The sequence below is a fragment of the Lipotes vexillifer genome, unplaced genomic scaffold (assembly GCF_000442215.2).
Source record: "Lipotes vexillifer unplaced genomic scaffold, Lipotes_vexillifer_v1.1 scaffold1417, whole genome shotgun sequence".
Taxonomy (NCBI): domain Eukaryota; kingdom Metazoa; phylum Chordata; class Mammalia; order Artiodactyla; family Lipotidae; genus Lipotes; species Lipotes vexillifer.
The window spans coordinates 985529-1001736 of NW_006778171.1; the positions used below are offsets into that span (position 1 = coordinate 985529).

Below are 16208 nucleotides of genomic sequence, written 5' to 3' on the forward strand. Positions count from 1 at the left end.
AGCTGGGAGGCATGAGGCGCAGATTTCTTAGGATCAGCCTGTCTGCGTTGCTGAGATCTCAGGGAGCTGGCTGCCCCACAATCAGATTCACTATTCATCCTTTAATGTTTGAGACGAAATCGAGGAATTTATGGTTGGATCTATTGTGCTTAAAAAGTGGTAAATTGCAACGTTAAGCATACAATTGCTTTCTGTATCATTTCATAGAATAAATAAGAATGTTTGAACCGACAGCTGTTGCTTGTTCTGCTTTTATAAAAGAGAACGTTAGGCTTTCAAAGCGTGGTCCCTGGAACAGCAGCATTGGCTCGGGTAGACATGCTGTGTAAGATTCTGTATTTTAGTGAGATCCTTTTTGAGTTGTATGAACAGTATACCAAACTATAGAGTTCAACCCACAAGCTTACTATTCACCAGGCCCTGAGGAGTCTTGCCCTCGGTCACAGCTAACCTGTAAACCAGCCATAAGTTGATGGCACAGTGAGTCAGCTTTCAGGAGAGGAGTCCTGAGCAAGCTCTTAACCAACTGGACCACAACAGCATCGTGGGTCACCTCTTTGCAACTTGAATTTCTCTCAGTGACTCAGGGCCCAGCTTGTCCAGCTTCAGGACCCTCTCCTTTAACTCCCTGCTGTCTTCCTCCCTGCTGGCTCCTCCCTCCCCATCACCCCTGGCTCATATTACCATTAAATATAAGCCTGCATATGCTGCCTTCTCTGATAATGCAGAGGAAGTCTCTCCCACGCTGGACCTGTGAGCACTTTTCCCTCTTTCATATTCTAAGAGCAGTAGCAATGCCATGGCAACGCCTAATCCCTAACCTCGGATGGGGGTGTGATTGATGAGAGAATCAGAGCAGGTGTTCTTGAAAAAGGAAACAAAGAATGAGCTGGGTGAAAGGAGAAATGAAGGGGCAGTGTTCTAGACCAGTGCTTTTCAGACTGTCATATGCATAAGTCACCCAGGGACTTGCAGACTCTGATTCAGGAGGTCAGGGATGGTACCAGAGATTCCGTAGCCCTCACAAGGTATCAAGTGATGCGGATGCCACTGGTCCAAGGACCAGAGTTTGAGTAGTAAGTTTTTGTTGTTGTTGTTGTTGTTGTTGTTGCGGTATTCCGGCCTCTCACTGTTGTGGCCTCTCCCGTTGCGGCTCCGGATGCGAAGGCTCAGCAGCCATGGCTCACGGGCCCAGCCGCTCCGCGGCATGTGGGATCTACCCGGACCGGACCGGGGCACGAATCCGCGTCCCCTGCATCGGCAGGCGGACTCTCAACCACTGCGCCACCATGGAAGCCCTGAGTAGTAAGTTTTAGACAATGTGAGGGCAAGAATCTTGCTCCGATAGTCACTGTGATATCAGGATCATGTGTGTCTTCCCCAGAAAAGATGTTTAACAGATAAGTACCTAAACACTTACTGAATTAAACACTTGTATCTGAGACACCACGCTGGGTGCTTGAATTCTTATAATAATCCTGCAAGATATAAAATATGTTAGTTTAGGCTGTCAAATTGGGGCTAATGCTATATGCATTGATGCACAGAGAGGCTGAGTTACTTGCTCAAAGTCACACAGTTATCGTGGTAAATTGTTGCTTACCAAATATTCCAGGCGCTCCCCGATGTCTCCCAATCTCCCTTGCAGTTAGGTGAAGCTGTTGAACTAATTCCAGCCAATGGACCTCTGGGGACATGGCATGTGTCACCTCCTAGCTGAGGCAATTGAGAGCCAGCCCTCTCTCCTCTACCCCTCTCCCCTCTATTTTGTACTCTGCCGTCTGAAACATATGGTCCCCAAGGTAAGGTGAGCGGGAATGCTGCCCAACCTGCAGTGGACTTCACATGAGGATACATATATCTTTGCTGAATTTAAACCACTACAAATTTGAGTTTGTTATCCAATTATTCCAACTAGTGTAGGCTTGGTATTGCTATCAGCCAACTCTTTTGTATACTAGGCTTTTTGTCTGGGACCCTGGGTCCCCTAAAGGTGAGCATATTCCAAATACAGTCTAGGTTAGGCAAGCCACAGTACTGCCAGTGGGTTGAGCCTGGATAATATCAGGCACTGGGACTGTGAAAAATGAATGACCACTGCCATGAGAAACATCTGAAGACATGCACACTTTAACAATAGCAGCACAGTGACTGTCCCCTACAACTTGGTGAAGGTTCATTCCCTGAAAAGCACCATTTCCTTTCTAGCTCTGTTCTTAACCCATATAAAGACATGTCCTCAAGCATGGCCAGGATGAATAAAACCTTGTTTTCTGAGGTTTTATGGGCTCCATTCATGAACTGAATGAAATCTTTTTAGAGCAATTCAATGCACACCTTCTCAAGTGATTGACTTTACCACCTCTGTTAAATCATTCAGTAAATGGGGAATGTACTTTTTGTACACAATGGCACATGGATTTGTGTGTCCCACGTAATAATATAAGATGCATCATTCTACTTGCATTTAAACATCAAAAGGACATGACTACTCTTTACGTTTTTCTAGGAATATGGAATTAAACAGAAAGGAGTAGCACAGTCAACTTAATAAGAAATGGAAAACCTGAAAAAGTATGTAATCATTACAGACATCAAGTCAGTACTGAGACTTTCCAAACTTCTCCTCTCCCATCCATGTTTTCCTTCTCTGCTAAAGATACCTGTCCAAGATGTTTTTACTGGTGAGATGGCTTAACACTTCAAGGACCAACTGTTCTCTCTCCTCTGAGACAATTTGCATCAAATGGAGAAATAGGGAAAGTGACACAACCCATTCTATAATAGTAAAAATGGTATAAGGACAGTAATTGCAGAGGAAATTACAGACCAATGTCACTCATATAATGCTTCTAATATTAAATCTGTAAACTCAGCAGTATATACATGTAAATAGAATCCCAGGGATACGAGGAAGATTTAACATGAGAAAAATGTCATAATACACGACATTAGGATTTTAAAGAAAACACTAACTCAAACATGTTATAAAAATTTAGTTTTGGAAAAAAACCCTATGGTTAGAAGGGAATTGCCTTAAGCTGATAAAATGTACCTTCCAAAAACCTAAGGCAAAAAATTATGTTTTAAATGGAATGTTGAAACTCTAAAGAACTTTTGTCTCTTCCCACGTCTTTCTTTTAAGCTTCAATCTATTGTTTACGTAGAAAACACAAGGATCTCAATCTTAATTTTTAGTTTCTTATTACATTGGTTAGGACTTTTCTTAGACTGTTGAATAGAAGAGGTGAGAGGAGCATTCCTATTAGTTCCATGGCTGATGTATAGGAGCCCAATTGATTTTTAAAATATTGAATTTGCACTTGGCAATTTTGCTAAACCCTTAGAATTCTCTTTCTTCCTTCCTCCTTCATGGCTGATTATGCAAACTATAGTTCTTACTGTTACTGTGACTGAGAACTTTTCTCCAAAAGAAAGGGAATAAATGATAAAACATTATTGTCCGGCACAACTTTATTTCTATTACATTTTCAAACCAATTATCAGACTAAATGGTAGTCACATGTTACCACTGATGCCAATTTTCCTCAAATGCATCTGTAAGATCCATGCTTTTCCAATCAAAATCTCGACAGGGATTGGTGGGCTGATTTTAAAATGCACATGAAATAGCAAAGAGCCAAGAATAGCCTTAGAATATCTTGTAGGAAGAGTCTTCTCATTTTGTATATACCTCTGTCAATGGTAAACTGTCTCATTAGAATTAACTTTGAAGATCACAAGAAACAGTGTAATGCAGCAGCACAGAGACCCCGCCATAGAAACACACAGATATGGAACCTGCATATATGGAGGGAGTGTTACACGCAGGGAGACAAGCATAGACTCCCAATAATGGGTGTTGGGACGACTGACTTAGTAATTCACCTGGAACTGACTTTTCTGAGTATATGAATCTAATAGGATTCAGGTATTGTTTCATATAAAAAAACCTGGACCTAGATCCTTTTGAAAAAGATTTTTACAAACTCTATAACTGACAGCTTGTATTTTATTATTATGTCCACTATTGTATGGAAGTTTATTTTTAATATTAAATTTATGATTTTTTGACCTCAAGGTAGGGAAGACTATCTTTTTGACTTCAAGGTAAGTAAGGATTTCTAAAATAAAGCACGAGAAGCACCAAACCTAAAGGAAACCATTTTTTTTTCTTTATGGATTTTTAGGAGTGTCTATATTTTCTTTTAAAATAAATAGTTCAATGGTAAGGAATACCAGCAGTTCATACATGGACAATGAAAATGTCCAATAAACATTTGCAAAAGTATACTATCTCCCTAGGGATCAGGGTAATGCAAACAAAAGCAATACACTGCTTTTTCAAGTTTAAATATTGCCAAATAGTATGTTGAGGTTCCTGTTTCTCCATACCTTCACCAACTCTTAGCAGACTGTTACCATTTCACAACCATCAGATTGGCAGGTTGCTTTCCACATAAGCGGCTGCCCTTCACATGCCTCCAGCACTCACCCTACAATCCGGCGGGTCAGAAATCATCAGTGGTTGATAGGCTATTCTTTTCTTCTGTGCACAGTGGGGCTGCATAGCCCCTTTGGAAGGTTGTGTGAACACTTCTGGGCAGTGGGTTATGAGGGGAAGTGTTGTGCCTTGTTTTCCACCCATGCAAGACCCTCTCCTGTTTTTTCCCTGTCATGGTGATGGAGAAGCCCAAGTGGTTCAGATGGTGCAGCTACAAGAGAGGCCCCTCCAGCAGAGTGGGTCCCTGACAGACTGTGGATACAGTGTGAATGAGAAATAAACATTTGTTTGGTTGACCAACTAAGGTTGCAAAGTAAATAATAACCTCAAAAAGTCACATGTGCAACCATTTCTTTAAGGTATAGATAGATCTAGAAATCAAACTGCTTGCTGGGCGTTAATACAGAACCTGGCACAGAACTGGCATCCCCTAAATGTGAGTGATACCTAGCCTAGCCTACCCTAGTTTTATTTATTTATTTTATAGATTGATTGATTGCTGCATTTGGTCTTCATTGCTGTGCACGGGCTTTCTGTAGTTGCAGTGTGCGGGCTTCTCATTGCGGTGGCTTCTCTTGTTGCCGAGCACAGGCTCTAGGCATGCGGGCTTCAGTAGTTGTGGCATGTGGGCTCAGTAGTTGTGGCTCACGGGCTTAGTTGCTCTGTGGCATGTGGGATCTTCCCAGACCAGGGATGGAACCTGTGTCCCCTGCATTGGCAGGCGGATTCTTAACCACTGCGCCACCAGGGAAGTCCTACCCTAGTTTTAGAGATACATAAATGAAATCCAATCCTTCTGATCAAGAAAACCAGACAAGTAGGCTAATATTTACAATACAGTATATTTTCCCTTGTCCTGTCCTAGTCAATAAACACTAGGCACATATGGGTAATGAACACTCGAAATGTGGCTAGGGTGACTGAAGAACTGAATTTTTGATTTATTAAAAAATATTTTCTTTTTTGGCCTCGCCACGCAGCTTGCGGGATCTTAGTTCCCTGACCTGGGATTGAACCCATTCCCCCCTGCAGTAGAAGCACAGAATCCTAACCACTGGACCGCCAGGGAAGTCCCTGAATTTCTAATTTAATTTAAAAAACTGAGGCAGTGTAAATTCTTTCCACCGAACACAACTTAAGTGTTTTGGTAGGACTACATCACGTTTTAACTGAAAATTTAGCATCAGAATTGAAACATGCTTTAAGTTTAAAATATATACCGGATTTCTGAAGACTTTAAAAAAGTGTGTGTGTATATAATATATATATACACACACACACTCTGTTTTTAGAGAAAATATCAATAGATTTTGTTGAGATTGAAAAATGCTTAAATAATATTTTAGATGTATTGGGTCAAATAAAACATTTGATCTCATCTGCTCTTTTTACTCTCTTAAATGTGGCTAGGGCTTCCCTGGTGGCGCAGTGGTTGGGGGTCCGCCTGCCGATGCAGGGGGCGCGGGTTCCTGCCCCGGTCCGGGAGGATCCCACGTGCTGCGGAGAGGCTGGGCCCGTGAGCCGTGGCCGCTGGGCCTGCGCGTCCAGAGCCTGTGCTCCGCGGCGGAAGAGGCCGCAGCAGTGAGAGGCCCGCGTAAAAAAAAAAATGTGGCTAGTAGGAAGTCAAGATTACATATATGGATATTATTTCTACTGGACAGCACTGCTCTAAGACTAACTCCAAATACGGTGTCTCATCCCAACGAAAATGCCTGGTACACGCTGGAACCTAGGAAAGCAATGCATGCTGAGCCTCACCTGTGGCAAGAAAATGCTCTATATATCGTAAAGCAAAGAGCTTTACAGACACAAAGGGTATCAGTGCTTCCTGCCAAAACACGGTCCTATCCATTAATTACTTTACTCATCTTCATGTAAACCTGGTGAATCAGGTGTTAACCTTTCCGAGCTTAAGTTTTCTTAACGATAAAAGGTGGATTAGTGACTGCCATTTCCCAACTCTTTGGCCCTGAAGTCAGTTTCTGCCCCTCCCCTATTCTAGTCACACTATAGCCAGCCCTGAAGTCCAGGCCGATACAAATCCCCCTTCAGGCTTCTGCTGCCTTCTCTGATTGCTACTCCCCTAAATAACCAGCCAAAGGTGACAAGTTGTTAGACTAGATCTATAGGATTAGAGGATGACTCAACTCAACTCAGATACTAAATAAGCCAAATTGGTGAATTTCAGCAATTCCTATCATCTCCTCTTTATCTTTTCCTTAGGGTTTGCCAATATTCAACTGAAGTCTAAGGTCTTCTTTTTTGGACTCCTTGGGTGCTGGGAATGAGACGAGGGACTGGACGCCCCTCTCCAAATATCCTCATACTCTTTCTTCCAAAATATGTGTGGAATCAGATTTAAATAATCAATGGTGTTTGGATAGACGGCATCAGCCATGCAATTACACTCGAATGGCCCAGCAGGCTGACGGACTACTTGGAAACTCTTCCACCCAAGCCCCACTTAGTTGAGAGGCTACACATGGAGGGCAGGACCCACACACATTCTCTGATGACACTGACCATGGCATGAAAATTGCCACTGCTGCCCAAACCAGCATCTCTTGTGAATGTAAGCCAAAGCAAAACAAAGTTACCTGGCCTCATTTCAGGGTATGCTTAGTTAACCAGCAGTGCATCAAATTCAAAATAATATACCTTTATGGAATTCAAAGCGCCTGTATTATGTAGAATGATGCCTTTATGTGGTTCAGAAATATATCACACAAGACAGGCTGTGTAATTAACAGCCAACTTGCTTAACGTTTGAAATGAAAGAACAGAGAAAATTTTATAGTTGCTTTATTTAACAAAATGTATGCCAACTTCTCTATCTATATACATACGTGTTTCAAAATCAGAGCAGCAGACACACAAACTGTTAATGCAGGACTTTTTAATAATGCTTAAAACATGTTAGGCAATGTTTTGTTTTCTGCTCATACTGACGTTAACAGATTCAAAAATTATTCCAAAGGCTGAGTGGCATCACGTCTTCATTTTCTGGGGTGGCTTAAGAAAGAGGGATGGAACTTTTGAGGGTTAATACATTGTGTTCAGTTTAGCTCAACCAAGAGCACTTGGCCCATGAGAGGGGCTCACAAAGTGTTTTGGACTGGGGATAAAAACTTGAGTAAAATAGAATCTATTTTGAGTATACTTTAAAAAAAAAAATTCACTGTCATATCATAAATATAACAATGTTGTCTCATTTCTGATCCCCCAAAGAAAACCTATTTTAAAAAATAAGTTAGAAATGATTTTAGTAGTAAGTACTATGAGTAACATTTACTGAGTAGAGACCCTTCAAAATCAAGGTAAGAAAGAGTAGACGAATACTCAACACAGTTCTGCCCCTACCTTCTCCAATTTTGTTCGTTTCATGACATTAAGCTACATGTTAACAAGCTAGTTTCTAAAGTTCTTTATATAGGGAAGACAGCCATTTTTTGCTTTCTCATTTTTCTTTTTTTTATGACTTCCAGGAGCCCTCTGAATTCCTTAGAAAGTACTATAGTTCTGGAAATCTCAAAAAGCCTAGCTACATATTCTACTCACAAAATTTTGCTCTGTAAAGTACATAAGCTGAGTTTTAGGTAATACTTGAAAAACAGTTGATGCTGCAAAGTGTAAATGTTTCATGTTGACACTTAACACTCTGACCTGATTCATGGTTCTCTTTCCTGAAAGGACATGGTCTAGCCTTTCAGGAAAGATGCTACTAAGCAGTGAGGTATAGAAGGAGAAAAATAATAAAGCACAGCCGTTTCTTCGCCTCTCAACACCTTAAGAGCCTTCTTTCATGATGGGGGCTGGGGTGGGGAGTGAATAGCAGATCTATGCATGGATAAAACTTAAGAATGCTCTCCTTTATGTACTGAAACGGTACACACAATCCATTTCCCAAAAAGCACCAACTAGAAATGCACCGGGACTAAATACTGTACTGTAATGATCCACCAGGGTTTCTACTGCCATTTGCTCATATAAATCAGACCCATCACTTACCGTGCTTTCATTTTCTGAAAATGAGACCAGACCATTATAAAAGTGTACTTCCAAAATAAATTATTTCTAGAATATAAAATGTTTTCTATTTTTCCAGCCCACATAACTTCATTATAAAATAGGAAATCAGAAAATTAGCTACTGCAAGTTTTCATATGGTAAAAAATATGTGTACACATATATACACATATAAAAAAACCCAAGTTTTAAATTTCAATAAAAACTACCCAATTAATCAACGTAATGATTATGTATTAAACTATACACAAGCCATGTTGAATATCTGTAATGAGAACCAACTACAAAGAATTACAATCTGATGTATCAGAGGATAATCTAAGACTTTCCCATGTGGAAAGAAAAATCAGGAAGTCTCTTAACTGACTCCCCAACCCAACAGAAATCTCACTCATCCCTTTCTCAGATGTAACAGCCCCCAGTTTCATTCGCTGCCCTCAATTCCCTAAGGAAGGAGTCTTTAAAAGGGAGGAAAACACGTGAGTGAGTTGGGGCTGCCTTGTGGCTGTGCTGTGTGTGCTCTGCGTTATGGTCGGTTCCCCGCTGGGTGGGCAAGGGAGGACTAGAATCCAGCCTGAGCTGCTTTTGCCAAGCCATCCATCTGCCCGAGCAGCCGCAATGGTGCAGAGGGTGGGCTTTTTTCTAGTGCACACAAAGGTGCTGTGGAGACCGGCACCAGTCCTGCCTCCTGCTGGTGGAGGGGTAGCTGGAGTGTTCTCGGAGCTGCTTCCCAGGGAAGGTGAGCAACAGGGAAAGCCTGACTGTGGCTGAGATAAATCAGAAGCAGGTTGTTAGCACTGATGAAAACCAGGGACAGTGTTCCTATAAGCTTAACAGAGGTGGTGGGAGGTGTTCATTTTGTTGATTCTTGCCTGTTTTTACTATTTTCATCAGGGAAAACCTTAAGGGGCCTCAAGCAAGGGAAAGGGACAGGCGAGCAGGGAAGCTATCTCATTTCACAGGAGGGCTTGTTCAGAAAACCCACCAAGGGAGAGCAGGATAAGACCTGGCAGGGGTGGGGGACAGTGTCTGTGATCCACTGGTGATGGAGGAAGAAAGAAAACAGTGTGCAGGTTCCACCCGTGGTCTGTGATGAGTTCCCAAATGAAAACTGATAGTTTCATTAAAGCTACAACTTTCGTCACAATCCTATCTATCTTGATTTGTCTCCCCAAACTTTATCTCTGTTGAAAGATGCCTGTTCATTCACATTTTAAATTGATGACTTACTTGACTTTTGTGAGAGTGGTAAGGGCAAACAGGAGATAATTTTAGATATTCTCCCTCTGTGACCCTTTCTTCTCCTTTTTTTTCACCCCCAAAAGGCACATTCCCTCCCCAGCTGTCATAAATCAAGGTATTTAAAAAGAAAGCAAAAGCCTGAAAATGTTCCTTTCTTCCCCTAACAACACCTGCTGTTGTAGTAAATTCAGGCCAACCTTTGGAATTATTCTTTAAAAGGGTCAACAAAAGCCCAATTCTCTGTGCTACAGAGAACACTTAGCAACACTGCAGAGTGGGTGAGGGATTTAAAAGAAGGGCCACTTTTCTATAACCAAACTTAAGACAACTAACAAAGTAGAAAATATACTTTCCATTATGTACCAAATATTCAGGAGATGAGTTAGTGCAAAAAAAAAAAAAAAAAAAAAGGGGGATGTGTACACCAAGACCTGGGTTTAATTCTTCAGTAGCATTTTGTTATATAAAGAGCATGTGTAAAACACTCTAAACCTGCCCCTCCGAATGGATTAAAATGATTTTTATCTATGCAGAAAAAGGTTGCTGACCAAAGGGAAGTCTCAGATCCCACTGAAAATCTGTTCAAAGTTTCCCTTCGCCCCAGGCAAATGCATACACGTGAATCTGTGTGCACTTCCTTGGGGGCCACACACACCTTCTGATGTCCAGTCACCAGGCTCAGACGCCAGGCTCTCCACATTCCCAGGAAGACCTGAAGACTGAACCAACCTCCCATCCCTGCAGTCTGTATTATCCTACAGAGTCAGGGAGGGACACAAAACCAAACAAACCAAACCAGAATCAATTAAAAGTAAGAAAAACAATTTTCTTCCAAGAGCAGTTTTTCACTTATTTGCCCTTGGAAGAAAGAACATCCCAATCTCTAGTTGCTTCTATTAAATGCCGTTGGCCATGACTCATCCACTCCTCCTGGTCTTCGTAGAGCCGTCCACAAAACCAGCACTTAAATATACACTGTGATGAGTCATCGGGCAAGGAATCCACCACCTGGTAGTTGTTTTTATGAACTTTTTTAAGTTTCATTTTCAACATCATTTGCCTCTTTATCTGATTGGCTTCCTCCACATTCTGGTAGGTCAGCCGGACATGATGCCGCCTGATGCCTAACTGACACCTAGTCCTCTCTGATAGGACCACTTTGAGGACGTTGCCTTTGTACTTGTTTATTACCTTCATCACATTGGATACTTCTGGTGAGTCGACATCAGGATGGTTTAACACGATGACAGGCTGGTTCCGACGGGGGCATTTGATCAACTGGTCTGGTTTAGCTGCTATCAGTCGAAGTTGTCTTGCAACCTGAAAAATGGAAGGATCCTTGAAACAGCGGCTGGGATCAGCCTGAATTTTGCTTTTCTTCTTGGATGAATTGACTTGTTTGGTTTTATTTTTACTTACAGGAAGACCTCTGGAAAACAGTTTCCCTTGCTTACTTATCTCACTGCTTCCTTGCTGTCCATGCAGGAGTCCAGTTTTTTTAAGCATGGTGCTACAATTTGCACTCTCTTTTCTTGATTTAGCCCAAAGAGATAGATCATGATTCTGGGACATGTCTACTGGCCCACTTTCACTTGTTGAAGACTGTAAGTCCAAGTCTGTCTGTTTCACTGGGCAGAACGGAATGGGTTTTATTAACTGTGTCTCACTGCAGGGGATGCTGACAGGTGCTTCACACGTAGCCTCTATAACGTGGGAATTCTCAGAGGAATTAAGAACCCTCAACACAGCCCCCTTCGGGATCAATACTGGAGGAGCCAAATGTGGCTTCCTGGCTACTCCGCTTTCGCTTTTCCCACTGCTGCCTTCTACAAGATGCGGATATATCTGCTGATGAGTAAGCTGTCCATTAATACCAACGTCATCCTGAGGTTTCGGGAGAGTACCCGCAGAATAGCCAGTGCTGGTAAATGACACGTTAATTTCCTGAATACTTTCAGAGGCAGCTTTCGAAGTGACCTTAGATGCCTTCCCTACAGAATGACGATGTGCATTACTTGCAGCCAAAGATGAAGGCTTGCCACAGGATTCAATTAACTGGGCTATCTTTCTGCGCAAGAGTTCAATTGACTTTATTTTGGACGTTGAACTATTCCACTTAACGCCCTCAGGGACGTTTTCAGATCCAGAGCTCAGAGAAAACACTGATGAGATGACTGGGCCTTCAAAGGAGTCATTAGCCTTTTCAGAATTCTTTAACTCCAAAGGTTTATCCCCAGACTGCTGAGATCTGATTCCATCTTTTCCCGTTACGTTTATGTGTAAATACTCACTTTTATGTTGAGAGGAAATCTGGCCAGTATTTGAAACTGCCTTGTGTTCCTGTGTCTGGTTATCTTTCAGCTTCCTATTAGGGGGAACCATTTTTGCAGGAAAACTGATCTCATTTCTAGATTCCATGTCCTTTTTACTTCGGGGCAGTGAGTCCTTTTCTCCAGAGAAGGAAATGGTTGCAGGTGATGCAGCAAGAGGAAATAACTGCTGTGAGTCACTGTGTAAATTTCTTCCATCTTCAGTAAAAGAAACGGCAGCTTTATATGGAAAAGAGTTTGACGTAGTTCCAAGACCACTTAAAATACCATTTTTCATCAGAGATGACGGAGAATGACCTTTTAAGGCAATGGAAGGAAGAGCAGTTCTTTGTGGATATGTATAACCTTTTTTCTGCAAACCCTCAACTCTATCAGGGCTGAGAAAGGATTCTCCACCACTGCACACACTAGAATTTGAGGTGAAAAAGTCATAAGACCTTACCCATTTCACATTTTTAAGTTGTTTCTGAACTGATGATTGAAGATTATTGATGCCTGCAAGTTTTCCAACATTCCCTTCGATCATCAGTGACTTTGTTTGTTCTGCAGAAGCCATTTTTTCCTGTTCACTTGAATCTTTCTCTTTAGTCACATGTTCAGAATTACCTCCATCACCCCCACCAGCGGCAAGGCAATTACTTTCTTCCAGAGGAAACAGTTTCAGCACAAGCTGCTGTGTTCCATTGACAACCTTCACATCTATCAACTGGGCTAAACAGTTTGCAGGGATGATTAGTTCTGCTGGTGCCACAACCGTTAATGGCATTCCCGGCTGAACAGGCTCTTTTGCAGGGGATAACACTTCCACCTCCACACTTTTGTTCTCAAACAGATTGACTTCATTGGGCTCTGACAGTGTCACTTTATTTGGAATGCACACGACATCTTTTTGGTACTCCTTTGATTCAGGTAATAACATTATGTTGTGCATTCTGTCTTTATTTGAATGGAGGGAGAACGTTGAAAGTTGATCTGACAAGTTATTTTGAAACGCAGTCCTTGGACTGGAAGCTTTTAAAAGCTCTGGGTTTTGCTTGGATGCACTGATTCTTTTTGGCTCCAGCTTGGCAGTGGTTTTGGGCAGCCGTTTTCCACCAGCCTTCTCGTGGACTCTCTTCCTGTGTTTGACAATGTAGTCATTTCTAATAGCACCATAGTCACAATACTCACATTGATAAGGGAAAATGCCTGTGTGTTTCACCAAGTGCCTCTGAAACTCCCCTTTAGTGTAGGAAATGTAGCTGCAGTGAGAACAAATGAATTTAATCTCTTCATGCTGAAGTGTGTGCTTTTTGTACTGCAGAGGGTCCTTCGTGGAAAATCTACATTTATCACAATAGTATTTGCCTGGCTTAAAGTTCCTTACCCTAAATTTGTTATTGACAGAACTTGAGATGGTTTCTGGTTTATTTCCTATGTGAGTAGCACTGTGATTATTCACAAAATGGAAATGGGGAGGGGCCACACCTAGGCTGCATCTGAAGCAAACATGATTGTCCTCCTTTTGGCTTTGGCCAGTATCCTTTTTCAGATCCTGAAGCGGGATCTTGTACACACTTTTACACTTTACACATGTAGCAACGGTCATCGTGGCAGCCTCTGCCTCAGAGACTTGATACAAAAGAGTCTGAGCTTCTTGTCTATCTGGGCGAGTCGCTCGATTAGCATTAGGCTGTTTGGGCGACATGGTCAGGGAACTGTGTCCGGCATCCACTTGTGTAGTCCACAGCTGCTGTCCACTATCCTTCATCTTCTTCATCTGCATTTCTAAAAAGAGGCCACTGAAATCCAGAGTGACATGATAAAACTCTCAGGAAGCATCCTTCAGTATACTTTGTAGCTGGCTTCCCAGGAACGTTTTATCTTTTTTCATAAACCAACACAGTAGGTCATGATCCCAAAATATGACTTTCCAATTCCCTGATATTCCAGGCAACACTAAAGGGGAAAAAAAGATATCACAAAGCATCATTAATAAATGAACTTAAGGTTTAGCTAATGTATTTCCAAACTTACCCTATATTTCAATGATCTTGGGGATTTTATGCTAAATCTTGACCTACTATCTTGAAACACATGTCGACAGTGATACACAGTACAACAGAACTGGCAAATAACCAGCTTAAACTGAAAACATTTTCAAACTCCGCCCCTCTAAAGGTCATTACTTTAGGCCAACCATAAACATAGATAAACTGGGGTAATCATAGCAGTCATTCAGAATAGCCTTTGCTGAGTGAGTTATTTTTAAGGGTCACTGAGAGCATTCTAGCAACTTCACAGGTATAATTTCATAACAGCCTCACTAAAACCTTAGGAGGCTGGCATTTTAGTTTCTAAACACACAAGTTAACCAGTGGTAGAGCCAGGGCTCTGGCTCAGGTGTCCATTTGTTTCTATGTTACGGGGTGGATCCCAACTCTCTCTCTCATGTGTCCCATTTGCTTTCACAAGTGGTAAGAAGACAATACTATCCTGACAATACTAGGTAGACAAATACTTATTCCTTCAACATCTTACTGAGCATATATCAGGTGTCAGGCACTGTTCTAGGCGCTACAGGGCAGTGACCAGAAGCAAATCCATCCCTCCCCTCACAACGGTACAGAGAGGGGAGACAAACTGTATATTTATTTGGCAGACGGTGGTAAGTGACTGGGGAAAACAAACCATAAAGCCAGGCAAGGGGGACAGGGCGTAACTATGTGATGCAATTGTAGGGCTGGGGCGTGGAGAGTCAGGAAAGGCCTCAAGAGAAGCTGGTGTTGGAGCAGAGACCTCGGGGCAGCCTGGGAGGAGGGTGTTTCAAGCTGAGGGAGGGTGAAGCTCTGTGGGAAGTGGGCCTGGAGCACTTGAGTAACAGCAAGGAGGCCGAGGCTGGGGGGCAATGAGCAAGAAAGGGCGGAGGGTACTGGTCAGGGGAAGATCTATGGTGCAGCATCATAAGGATGTGGCTTCTCCCTACGTGAGGAGGAGACCCGGGGAGAGACTGGAGCAGCAACAGAACATGACATGATCTGATCTATATTCCAGCCACTGCCTCCGGCTGCTACAGGGACCAGAGTCTCAGAGGGCAAAACCATGGCAGCAAGGACACAGGGGAGGGAGGAAGGCGGCCTGGAATGCAGCTCCTGTTTTCTAGAGCCAATACCACAAAATGTGTAATGCAGTGATTTTTACATAAAAACAGGTAATTATCTGTAACTATGCATTCTTTTTTCAGAATACACAGAACTAAACAAAAACCATTCCAGTTTGGGACCTGCTAAAAGCCTTTCTTTTATGACCTTAAAAAAACCACTTTCAACCTGTTGAGCCTCAGTTTTTTCATCTGGCAATCAGAATTACGGATACTTATCCAACCTCTTCCACAGTCCTGCCATGACGACTAAAACGCTAAAGAATACAAGACAACACTTTAAAAATTTTAAAACACTTCCCTGAATGTCAAGAGGCGCACAGAGGCCTCAGTAAGTGCTTGTTCAACGATGGGCAGCGATACGAATGGGAATTAGTAGCTTCCTTCTGGCACCCTGCTAATAGGCCAAGAGCTGTACAAAGTAAGTCTGAAAGGCCGACCTGGGGGAGCAGAAGGTCTTGCTGTGGGGTGAAGAGAAACAATTATTGCGTATCCAGATCTAGCATACAACCTGCCTTTAAAAACATTTTTGGAAAGCACCGTAAGAACATACCACATTGATGACAATCTTTATCTTCTTTTGCAGTAGTATCTTTTCCTATTTTGCTTTTGCAAAAGACAGTTGCCTCCTTTCAAAAACAACTCCCAGCATGCAATCACAAGCACCTAGGGACACAATCAGACTTGCCCCACCCCAAGTGTGTATGTAAGACACACCAAGCGGGCAGAGGCCTGTGGGGTTGCAAGGTGCAAACCTATCCCCTCAGTGTTCAAACACACACCTATGCAGGGGGACTGTGCACAGGACAGGACACGTGGATGCCTCAAACTGCAAACTGAGAGCCATGGGCAAAGACAAGGACGGTCATTTTCCTCTGTACTCCTGGTACATATACAGCAGGCAGAGCTTTCAAATGAGTCACTGGGAGAAGCTGACGCACTTCACTTTTTGGATTTGTAAACTGGC

The 16208-nt window shown here is 42.5% G+C and overlaps 1 protein-coding gene across 1 annotated transcript; it reads right to left on the reverse strand.

Annotated features, from left to right (window-relative positions):
- Positions 1-10621: 10621 nt before the first annotated feature.
- Positions 10622-13867, reverse strand: ZNF518B (zinc finger protein 518B). The gene has a single exon (XM_007451510.1). It carries the CDS (start codon positions 13865-13867, stop codon positions 10622-10624), a length of 3246 nt encoding a protein of 1081 aa, XP_007451572.1.
- Between the last annotated feature and the right edge of the window lie 2341 nt (positions 13868-16208).